General features: G+C 38.2%; 1 protein-coding gene across 9 annotated transcripts in view; it reads left to right on the top strand.

Moving 5' to 3' along the window:
• The window catches only part of GAB1 (GRB2 associated binding protein 1), a 122,534-nt gene that overhangs the window by 67,001 nt on the left and 42,783 nt on the right, over positions 1–12,750 (top strand). The window contains exon 1 of one of the 9 annotated variants that reach the window (XM_060654082.3): positions 10,137–10,223. The exons of the other annotated variants lie outside the window; for them this stretch is intronic. Coding sequence (XP_060510065.1) covers positions 10,194–10,223 — 30 coding nt within the window. The 5' untranslated portion in view covers positions 10,137–10,193. Of the gene's footprint in view, positions 1–10,136; positions 10,224–12,750 lie in introns of those variants that run through there. 9 annotated transcript variants of the gene reach the window in all.

Raw genomic sequence — 12,750 nt, forward strand, 5'->3', positions numbered from 1 at the left:
GCAAGCATGTTCTTTTCCAAGAAATAATAACAACATAGATTACATGTATTTGTGGGGCATAGTAAGCTTGTGGAACACAGTAAAATGAGGAAATAAGTTCACATAATTGTTCCCATCTCCGGCACAATAACTTACAGTTGCGCTACACGGTTTAAACATTGGTTGTGGGTCTTATTATTTAGAGCTACAGCCTCTACAGCATTTGGTATTGCCTCTCAAGTCAAAGAATGGACCTTAAAACTGCACTGTCCATATAATAGTTACTAGCCCCATGTGACTAAATTAAATAAATTAGAAAATCAAGGGCACCTGGGTAGCTCAGTCAGTTAAGCGTCTGACTTTGGCTCAGGTCATGATCTCGTAGTTCATGAGTTTGAGCCCTGTGTCAGGCTCTGTGCTGACAGCTTGGAACCTGGAGCCTGCTTCAGATTCTGTGTCTCCCTCTCTCTGCCCCTGCCCGCTCACACTCTTTCTCTCTCTCTCAAAATAAACAGTAAAAAAAAATAATAAAAAAAAAGAAAAGAAAAGAAAATCAGTTGCACCAGCCACTTTTCAAGTCTCCTATGGTGACATGTGGCTAGTAGCTGCTGGGATGGTCCGCACAGTCATTTCCCAAGTTGCAGAAAGTTCTGTTGGACAGCACTGCTCGAAACTGCAATTTGAATTTGTATCTTTGCTGGAAATTTTTGTGACTTTAAGATGTGATATCAACTTCCTACCACTTAATAATGTTTGGCTAAAATTCTCACATCTTGTTCATCAGTTAAACATGTACATTGACATTACTTCGTAGCCCATGGCATTTTGCCCATATTCTCTCTGATGACATTACATTCTACCCTCAGGCACTGGAATATCATTTTACACACGTATATGCATATGCGACAGTTCTGAATATATATCGGTATGTGTAGGAAGAAAGAGAATATAACTACATACAGTTAAATCTACTTCCGCAAAGTAGATGTTCTCCTAATACTGTAGGCACTGTCTGAAGTGGTAGTTTCCTAAGTACATTGGCATGGTTTCATATTGAGTTATTTCTTGATTAAGCTAGTTTCACTTTTTGGTGACTGAACCTTGTGGAGGAGATTTGATAGGATTTATGGCTGTACTCTTACAGAATAAGAAGGCCCCCTATTGCCTTTGGTGTATCATGCATTTATGTGGAGACTAAGTTAGTGAACAACAGAGACAGCATCCTCAGGGTCACCAGGAGACATTAGTCCATTTGTTCAGGTAACAGTTGTCATATGTACCTTTTAAGCCTCCGAGTCCTGGCATGTTGTACCCTGTGCTAAGCACTTCGATTAAAGGGGAATAAGACAGGGTCTTGGGGAGGAAAGCAGCTAGAGAAAGGCCTGACATGCAAGGTGAGAATGCTCTGATAGAAGTTTGCACAAGGTGCTGGGGACACCCTGGAACAGTCAGCTCTGCCTAGCACAGGTGACAGGTAGAACGATACAAAGGAAAGTTGCCAGTATTTCTTCACACCAGTTTCCAGTTACTCCAAAGGAAAAGATTAGTTCCTTGCCAAGATCTCTCAGTGTTTTGGAAACTTTATAAACCATGAGGGGAAAGTCTTAAAAATGCCTTTCAAAAGCATCATTTTAATGACTGTGTAAGACTGCTTTGTGGAGATGTATCCTAACTTATTTACTCGGTTCCTTTCGGTGACCTACCTTACTGGTCTGCTCAGGACTGAGGGGTTTCCGAACTTGTGGAACTTTCAATGTTCTAAAACAGGGATGGTCATGGGAAAACTGGGATGGTTGGTCACCCTACCTATGGTTGAATATTTAAATTGTTTCAGTTATATACTCACATTAACAACACTGTGTTGAATATTTCAGTGCCCACGTATTTAGCTGCATTTTGCATTATTTCCTTAGATGAGATTCCTAGAAAGGAATTAATGGCTCAGTGACCCTGGATGTGTTTGGAGCTCATGATAATGCTCACAGCCCTTTATTGTATTTACTTTTTCTATTTTCAGCTAGGTTGATAAGAGTCTGCCTGGACATTTTGTACTACCTCTGTGTCCACAGATTCTTAGGGAGATACGCAGAAGACAGATATGTATATACTTGCTATATCACTAGCTGTGGCTCCCTTTCTAAATCGCTAACTGGCCAGACTACATATGACATTCCAACGACCTTTTCCTTTTTTTTTTTTTTTTTTTAATCATTTAACACTCTCATTTTATTTCACATAAATATTTCTCTCTTTTTTTAATTTTTTTAATGTTTATTTGTGAGAGAGAGAGAGACAGTGTGAGTGGGGGAGGGGCAGAGAGAGAGGGAGACACAATCCGAAGCAGGCTCCAGGCTCTGAGCTGTTAGCACAGAGCCCAACACAGGGCTCGAACTCACGAACCATGAGATCATGACCTGAGCAGATGCTGACCGACTGATCCACCCAGGCGCCCCTCACATAAATATTTCTTGAAGTCTAGTTACATTTAACAAGTATTTATTACCTACTCTGTGTTTAGTTTCATGCTGAACAAAGTGTGGCAAAATATCAAATAAATATAAAATACTGTCCCAAATCACTGTTAGAGCACAAGACTAATAATTGCCGTAAGGCAGTCTACTTTTTGTCTAGGCCAGAGGCAAGGCTGAAGTCTGATTCCCAAAAGATAGAGTGGACTTCCTGACTCCATTCTCCTATGACCCTTGCTCCTTCTCAGGGCACATCATAGTAAGAAAAGGATGAGATCACATGAAACCCAAAGCTGGCGATCTTTCTTCCCAGTACAGGTTCAGCTATACGTCACCCAGGCCTCTACCCCTAGTCACTCAGGATGTTGCAAACTTATCTCGGACCCACTGCCAGCCAGGATCCTGCCTCTCTTCAGCCTGCTCGTGGTCAGGGTAAAGAAGCCATGAAAACCCCCAGACTTAGAGTGTGTCCCCTCAACCCTGACAGTTGGGAATATGATGAGATACTTGAACTAGCATTCACAAGTAAAAATATATTTGACTTGCCCCACCATGCTGTATTGAGAGTTAATGCTATGAGGTGACCTACTTTCCTGTGGAACTTCAGTAACTACATTTCCCTGGTTGGGGTCCAAGGTCTCATACCAAACTGTTCTTTGTAGTAAGAAATATTAAAGTGTTGTTCTATTTCAGACATTCTTAACATGTGCCTCAGAGGTCCTGTGAACCCCTAAAACTGTGTACAATGTTATTTATATGCCTTTTTCTAAGAAACGTTTCCATTGCTTTTATCAGATTCTCAAAGCGATCTATGACCCAGAAAAGGTGTAAAAACTGCCTTGTATACACTGAACACTCAGCAGCTTCTGCTGTTGCTTCTTTCGTTTGTTTGTTTTCTGTAGGACTTAGGCCAGGGCTTTGAGGTGGGCATCAGTTTAGCAATGATTTCAACAAGTAAATTATATGTACTTTTATTTAATTGCAAATTCCCTGAGTTTCCTCCAGGTACTATAATATTTTTTTCTGAATTGAATTTGATTTTTTTTATTGTTGTTGTTGTTAGTTTTGCTATTATGAAGTTGTTTCAGGTCCAGCAGTTTGTTTTTGTCCAGGCAATGTATGTAAACTATTTGAAAGGTTTGTGGAACAGTTGTTAGCCTACATCTAGGTATTGTTCTGCATTATTTTTGGTGTATTCTTTTGTTTATATTACTAAGCTAAAGTTAGCACAGATAGCACCAGGCTAGAAAATGGTGACAATAGTTTGAAAACAGGAAATTTTAGGCTTGTGTGTGTTTGGAACAGATGATCATAATGATAGAGCCAGTGGAGTGGAAACTTCCACCGAGCCTGTTTTTTCCTTATTTTGCTCTATGAGAAAAGATGGTGTTTCCTGGAAAACAACTCAAGTCTTTTAAAGCAAATGGTTTTCTTTTGTCCTTGTTTCATGGCTAATTTGTTTTTCTTTATTTTATTTACCTTAGTTGTATTATTATGGAAATTTAATATTTTTAATAGGTAAAGTAATTCCTAAAGTGCTTATTTTTAGATATTTAAATATCTAAGTATGTTACCATTTACTGACATGGTTTTTAAAGAAAATTAAAATATTAAGAATATTATAACTATCAAAACTTTATGGGAAATCTTTTAAGTGCTCCCAACTTGCCTTTTTTAACCCCCTAAATTCCAGTCATTGAAACAAAGTAGTTATACTTTGTCTAAGCTATTTCCTGACTAAGAGCCCTTCCAGATGTATCCTGGAATTCTATATTTAAAAGAAAGGCTAAATTCATTCACTAATTTCAGAGTAAGAAGAAGAGTATACATTTCCATACATATGCAAACCCTTTTTGTTTTGTGTACATCGTTCCTAAATTTTTAAATATTAATAGACTTTATTTTTAGGCATTTTTAGTCATAAGCTTTTTAAATATGTAACTTTTTTACATTATAAGTAATAAATGGGAACTCCTTGAAAAAATCAGACTATACAAAAGTATATAAAATGAAAATATGAAACTTGGGTGACCTTCCAATCCCTATTCCTGGAATTAACCACAGTTAACACTGTCAATGTGTCTCCTTCCAGTCTTGTTATCTAAACATAGTTTGTGTGTATAAGCACACAATCATTTCAGACAAATGCAAGTCATACCATATGTGTAATTCAGAAAGTTGCTTTTTTTTTTATTTGACAGTTATCTTGTGGTCGTTTATCATATATATAAATCTATCTCACATTTTAAGTGTTTTGCATCTATTTATTACCGTATAGCAGTCTCGTCATTTAATTTAACCATTAACCTTATGAAGAAGTTTAGATTAAAACCTGTCTTATTAAAAACAGCATTTTCATCTTATGAAACACATGTCTTCAACTCTAAAATTTTACACATTTCTATGATTATACATAAATTTTGAATTATAGCAAAGAATTCATGGTAATGATTTTCTTTCCTTATCAGTTGTGAAATAAATATCTTTTAAGAGATTGCAAATAAGAACGTTCCACTGTCCTTGCTTTCCCAGTTTCCTAGGATGATGTAGGGTTAATAAAAGTACAGTGATGTCTCTTAGGTAGTTGGCTAAACAATGTAGAAACTGCTGTTCTTCAGCTTATTGGGTCCAGGCAAACTTTGGCAATGATGAGAGACCTAAATGCAGGCATCAGAGTTCTTTCTGAAGGGAATGGGCTTGCTAATGGGCTGCTTGGGACCTGTATGCTGAGAGCTCAGAAGAGTGTAGCAGGTAGATGCCTTAATGAGGGGGAAGCTGAGGAAAGCTTCAAAGAATAGGTCTTGAGCTTGGTCTTGAAGAATGAGTGTGGGAACTCATTGCGTGAGAGAGGGTGTGATAGACTCCAGACAACATAACATGGGTGTTTGGTGCAAGTTGTCTGTGAAGGTGAGAGATTGGAGAGGTGAGGCGGCAGGTAAGTGTGACTTTAAAGAACCTTGTATGCTGTTGTATGAAAGGAGTTTGGAGTTTCCCCTAATAACAACTTTAGACTTTTTTTCTTTCCCTGAGATCTTTTCATTTAAGTTTGCTGACTCTGCAATCATTCTGATGAACAGAAAACTTTAAAAACATCCCATCAAGGCTCTGAGGACTTCACAAGTTGTAAAGTGCTATTGCTGATACAGAATAATTTAAGGAATGGTCTTGGCTTGCCTTTTTTTTTTTTTTTTTAATGTTTTAAATTTTTATTTTTGAGAGAGAGAGCGCAAGTGGGGAGGAATAGAGAGAGAGACACACACACACACACACACACACACACACACACAGAATCCGAAGCAGGCTCCAGGCTTCAAGCCATTAGCACTGAGCCCGACTCGGGGCTCGAACCCACAAACTGCGAGATCATGACCTGAGCCGAAGTTGGACGCCCAACCTACTGAGCCACCCATGCGCCCCTTGGAATGGTCTTGACTTTCAAGGAACTTGATGTCTAGTTGGGAAAATAATTCATAAACATTTGGAACATTTGGAAATGTATGTAGTAAAATAACAGATGGTTCCAAACTGAACTGTAGCAAGAGACATTTCAGAGCAGTAACTGATGAGTTGCCAAGAGTCCAGAGGGAAGTTGTGGAGAGGAAAGGGGAAGGTTAGGATAGAATCTTAAGGAATGGATTAGTTTTCCAACAACAGAAAGGAGTTCAGACGTTCACCAGTGGGATAAATACTCAACAAAAACAAGGAGGGAAGTATATTTAACCTCACTGGCAAGAGTAGAAGGCATGAGGAATTAGATAGACATAAGCTTGAAAGGATCTCTGATTGTTTTTGAAATTCCATTTCGTTGAGCAACCTAATTCTGTCTATTGATTGGACCAGTGGTTCTCAGTCTGGGTGGTACATTAGAATCATCTCTTTAACATTTAAAACTATGTGCCAGGGCTAATGTCCCAGACCTACTATCTATCTGAGATGAGGCCCCAGGCATCGTTTTTTTTTTAAAGTAAAATTCTCTAGATATTTCTATTATTTATTTATTTATTTTTCATGTTTATTTATTTTTGAGAGAGAGAGAGAGAGTGGGGGACGGAAGAGGGAGAGGGCGATACAGAATCCAAAGTAGGCTCCAGGCTCTGAGGTGTCCACACAGAGCCCAATGCAGGGCTTAAACTCACGAATCCTGACATCTTGACCTGAGCCAAAGTTGGATGCTTCACTAACTGAGCCGCCTAGGTGCCCCTCTCCAGATATTTCTTATAAGCAGTTAGAGTTGAGAAACACTGGACCACCCTGACCTCTTCTTTTTTGCCCACCCATATACTTATTTCTTTAATAATTAGTTCTTCCTGTAAAGGAAGGCACTAGGCAGTCTTGGCAAGGGTTACACCAGGCATGTTCTCTGTCACTTATGCCACAGAGAAGTCAGAAAACATCAGTGCAGTAGTTACAGTGTATTTCTTTAAAACTGAGCCCACTTGCCGTATTAGACAAATTAGGCATATTTTGTGAATTTGTTAATATTATTGCAGGTGATGGTTTGAGGCTAATCTAGATTGAAATTTTTTTTTCTTCTTCCCACTAGATAATGGGACTCCATCTGTACTTTCTAGCCAATGTATGCACACCGATACTCGGCAGGGTATATGATAAACCTATTTTAAGACCTTGTTTCAATGTGACAAGCTTATCTTCAATTTACGTAATTTGCTTAAATGCAGAAATTTGCTTAAATTTAAAAGAACAACTCCTTTAAAATGAAGTTTAAAAATAACTATTATCTGTAGAGTTTTTAACACAAGTTAATTTATAGCTTATATACCTCTACCTTGCCCGACAGTTCTCCATTTACAAGTGGTTGGGCAGAGTATAGTTATATCATTATCCCCATGACACATAGGTAATGTGAGAAATTCTGTATTTTTATCCTTGCCTCCTGTGATTGGCATATTCAGCAGATGTAGACTGAGTACTTCCTTGGGGTTGGGCAATGGAAAACAAAGATGAAAGGTGAAAAAATACAGCTTCAGCCCGCAGGAAACTCACTTTTGGGAATGTCAAACATCATAATTAGGATCAAGGTGGAAATGGAGAGCTTAGAGGGGTCCACTCAGGGATGGTGCCCTGAAGGGGTCTGAGTTGAGTCTAGAAGTAGATTATGTGCCACAGGGCAGCATGTATCAGGGCCAGAGGCAGGACAGAAGCAGAGCATTAGAGGAACTGCAATAATTTCCAATGTGGTTGGAAGGCAGAGAGGCAAGAAGTAAGGTTGGGGAGACAGAGAGAGGCGTGGAGGGCCCCATGTGCCCTGCCTACCAGAGAGTTTGGGCTTTATCCTGTAGGCAGTCACTGAATGTTGGGAATGGGTAAATGGCAATGCATTATGGACATTTAGTTTGTCATCTCATCTAAATAGATTTCCATTGGCATCCATGGACTGTACAGGCTCTTCTCTTTTGATGTTAATGTAGTAGCCAAAGTTATTCTTAAAACCCTGAGACAAGACCCGGGGACCAGAGTAGGGTGCTTTTAAGCTACTTTAAAACACAGACCTGCTGATGAAGTCTTATTACTGCGTCATTTATTCAACTTGAAATGATTACTGCAACGTAAGGAAAGACAACAAAGTAGATTTTTGCATAGTTCCTCTTAAGCAGACCTGCTTGTAATGGCATGCCAGTAGTGAAAATGATTTTCCACATGAGTTTTGTTGAAAATTGCTTTGAGTATTTTTTTTTTTTTGAAGGTTTCTAGAAAACTTGTCCTCTTTTGTCTGCTACTGCTGCAGGATTGGTGAGGCAATGTACAGCTTTCTCTGGGGCTACCAAGGCAGCGAGGATAAAAATAGGGCAAACTTTAAGAATCCCAGATATTTTCAGATAACAAAGACTGATTTATGTGGGCCCATTTTGTGCTCTGACAAAACATAGAGAAGCTTTTGTGCTGTGATTAGCAAGGGCGCTGATGTCAGTTCTCTTGTCGAGCATCAAGCTTTATTCTGTGGCTAAATTGTGCTTTGTACCATAATCCAGAGAACCTTTGTATCTGCCTTATTAAAGTGTGTAGTTTATGTAATTGCTTTTGTTTTCCAGTTTAATCTGTGCCAGATTCAATAAGAGTGACTCATTTTGTGACTGAGACAAACATTCACATTTGGACCATGTTAAAAATAAATAAATAAGTGGCAGGTGCTGTTGGCTAAATTCTGTGTTTTAATGCTGTAATTTCCTGCTGTAAGGGTTCATCTCTTATCCTCTGTAATCGCCAGTATAGCCTAGCTCGTACTCCCTGATTCTACTCCTGTTCCCCAGTGCTACTCATGTCTTGGCTATTTATTTTAGTTTCCAAGGGCCTTTTACATTTTAACAATATCATTTCAACAGAGAAGCAAAGAAATGGCTGGGGAGCCACAGTTAACCAGAAGACAAAGAGTGACCCATAAGCTGTAGCAGAAGGACACATTCTTTTCCTTTCTTTTTGTCATTTTTTCCAAGGTGTTTTGTGCATGTGTTTTGGTAAAGCTCTCTTAGTTATGTTTATGTTATTATGTGTATATTCAGTATCCAGGTCTTTTTCTCAAGTGGAAGAGTTTTTGAAAGCACGCCTTCTGTTCAACGTGGCCCTTATATCTAATCTAATATTCGCAAAATTTTACAACTTCAGAGTCTTAGGGGAGATTCTCCTTATCGTACAAGTATTTCTAGGTACCAGGTGCTGTGTTATGCATGGAATATGTAATGACAAGTCACTATCTTTGTGGATTTTACGGTCTGCCTAGGGAGTTAGATACTAAATAAATAAATAACAAAGAAAATTTAAATTGCAAAATGATAATAATCCTTTAGGTAGTAAGGTACCTTATTACATGGGTAATAAGGTCCCTAAAACTGTGCTCTACTTAAATTGGGGGTCGCTGGGAAGGGAAGGCCCAAAGGTCGGAGTCCGCCTGGCAAGAGAACATACTAGACTCAGGAAATGGCATGCGCAAAGTCTCTTGAGGCAGGAAGCAGTTTGGCATCCTATTAACTGTATTATTAGAAGAGAGAAGTGACAACTGACAAGGCTAACTGTATTAAAAAGATTATAGATCAACTACACAGGCACAGCAGTAGGGCACTATTTAGTATAGCGGCAAATAGTTGAGCAGCCTCTCAGAGCTTCCCTGAAAGTGCAGTATAGAGATTGATGCCTATAATACTTCGTCTGAGTCATTGGGGAATGGGTGGATTGTGTTCAATGAATTATGTAGTGAGGCATTGTAGAAAGATTTCGACAAGAGACATTAAAGTTTTAAAAAGTCATTTCTGCATTTAAAGACAGAATCTTTACTATCTGGAGAAATCACTTACTAAAAGATATGATTCCTTGATGGCCCTAAAGAAGTGACATAATACTACATTTCGTCTCTCTTCTCTATTACTTTTTCAGGCTTACCGCTTGATAGAGAGGTATCACATAACTTTACTAAGAGATGATATTTATTTATTTTGAAGTAAATAAATGTCTTACTTACTAACTAAATGGATTTTTGTAATCCAGAAACCAGTGCTAAAGTCATGTGAATTTAACATGTTAGGATTTTTCAGTGTTCTCTGAAGCATCTAGAAGAACTTCCCACTGCCGTCTCTTTCTGGACATGACTAGTTCCTCTTTGCTTGGAGTTATAGTTGGACTGAGAAGTTAATTTAAAACCTTGTTGACACTAAAGAACTACGTAATATTTTTAGGCCTTTGTGATATTTCTACTAAATCTTATTGAAGGATTGCATCCAGTTTTTCCATGAAGGAATGCCTCTCCGTTTAGCAATAGTTCTGCAGGTACGTTGACAGGTTTGCTGTATTATCAAATATTTTCATGTATTGTAAATATTTGCTTCATGATTAGTCAACTCCTTAAGAGTAGCGATCATGAATTACCTACTTGTAGTTCTCCCCACAGGTATTTACAATAGAATAGATAACTTATTGACTGGTTAGCTCACTGATTTACCTTTTAATGTAGCTACATTTCCTTGAATGGATACAGTTTAGAGTCTATTAAAATGTTAAACCTAAAGTTATCGCCCAAGCTAATTCAGTTATAAGTATAGTTGTCCAGGTTTTAAGAAGGCGTTGGGGGGTCTGGGCGGCTCAGTCGGTTAAGTGGCTGACTTTGGCTCAGGTCATGACTTCACAGTTCATGGGTTCGAGCCCCACTTCGGGCTCTGTGTTGACAGCTTAGAGCCTGGAGCCTGCTTCAGATTCTGCGTGTCTCTCTCTCTCTGCCCCTCCCTTGCTCATGCTCTGTCTCTCAAAAATAAATAAACATTAAAAAAATCTTTTTAAGAGAAAAAAAACATTCAAGGAGGATTAAGACTTAATATTGTTTCTGGGCAGAGTTGTTGGATTTAAAGACTGCTGAAGCACTGTTTCAGTCATTCAGTTCTGTTTTTATTATTTAATCAACGAGATTTTAGAGAGTAATAGTAAAAGAATTTTAGGCCTGTTGAGGCATAGTATGAAACCCGTAATTGACCAAAATTTGTGGAGGAAGTACATGGTGAGTGTAGATCTAGATTGCTAGTATATGTTTGTTGGGAAGAAAAGGGAAAAGAGAGAGAGAAAGGAGGAGGAAAATTGCAACCCATAAGAATACAGATCTTATCCATGTGGTCTTTGAAAATAGACTCACCGGAAGAAAGACACAGCCCATTTCTTTGCTTGCTTTTCAGGTGAGAAACGAGGAAAGCTTTTAAACTCTTTTTTCTCCATTACCCTCACACAGGAGTGAGAAGAGATCTATAGCTTAAAATACAAAGGAGTCTTTTGAAGAAGTACCTTTATGTATTCTTTTTTTTTTTTAACATTTATTTATTTTTGAGAGATAGAGCATGAGTGGGGGAGGGGCAGAGGGAGAGAGAAAGAGGGCTGTCAGCCCAGAGCTGGACGCAAGGCTCGAACCCACGAACTGTGAGATTATGACCTAAGCTGAAGTCAGACACTTAACCGACTGAGCCACCCAGGTGCCCCCCCGCCCTTTACGTACTGATGGCTTGATAGTAAGGCATGAAAAACCTTGCCTTTTTTTTAATGTGGTAAGCTGTACCTAACATAAAGTTTACCATTTTAACCATTTTTAAGTGTACGGCTTCAGTGGCATGAAGTACATTCACTTTGTTGTGCAACCGTAACCACTATCTATCTCCAGAATTTCTTTATTATCCCATACTGAAACACTGCCCACTAAACACTATTATCCCCATCTTCCAACTACTGGCAACCACCATTCTGCATTTGGTCTCTAGATTTTGATTACTGTAAGTTCTCGTATAAGTGGAGTCATATACTTTATCCTTTTGTGACTGGCTTTTTTCACTTAGCATAACATCTCAAGATTCATCCATGTTATAGCATGTGTCAGATTTTTCTTCCCTTTTAAGACTGAACAGTGTTCTATGTATATTCCACATTTTGTTCATTTCTTCATTCATCAATGGACACTTGGATTGCGCCTATCTTTTGACTGTTGTGAGTAATGCTACTATAAACATGGGGTGCAAATACCTGTTTGAGACCTTGTTTTCAATTCTTTTGGATATTTACAACTGGAATCTTTTGTGGAACTGCCATACCGTTTTCCATACTGGTTCTAATTTCTGCCATCCTGACCAGCACTTGTTATTTTCTGTGGTTTTTTGTTTTTTATAAAAGACATTTTAATGTGTATGAAATTGTATCACATTGTGGTTTTGATTTGCATTTCTCTGATGATAGGCTGTTGAGCATTTTTTCATGTGCTTATTGGCCATTTGTATATCTTCTTTGGAGACTCTGTTTAAGTCCTTTGCCCATTTTTAAACTAGTTTATTTTGTTGTTACTGAGTTGTAGGAATTCTTTATATATTCTAGACGTTAATCTTTTATGAGACAAATTATTTGCAGATACTTTCTCTCATTCTGTGAGCTGACTTTTCACTCTATTGATTGAGTCCTTCAATGTGTACATTTTAAATTTTGATGTAATCCAGTTTACCTATTTTTTTTTCTTTTGTGTTTCTTCTGCATTCTTAATGTCCTGTCAGTTGCCTAATCTAATGTTATGAAGCTTTCCCCTGTGTTTTCTTCTAAGAGTTTTCTAATTTTAGCTCCTATGTGTAGGTCTTTGATGATCCATTTTGAGTTAATTTTTGTATGATGTAGAGTCCAACTTCTTTTGCATGTGGATATCCAGTTTTCCCAGCACCATTTGTTGAAACCACTGCTTTTTTGTATTTAGTAAAAACTCCGTCTTCCTTAGTTTATTGACCTGATGTTACATTATGTAATACCATCTAATATACATCAATATCTTCTAATATTCTATTAG

The sequence above is a fragment of the Panthera onca genome, chromosome B1 (assembly GCF_046562875.1).
Source record: "Panthera onca isolate mPanOnc1 chromosome B1, mPanOnc1 haplotype 2, whole genome shotgun sequence".
In the NCBI taxonomy this organism is placed as follows: domain Eukaryota; kingdom Metazoa; phylum Chordata; class Mammalia; order Carnivora; family Felidae; genus Panthera; species Panthera onca.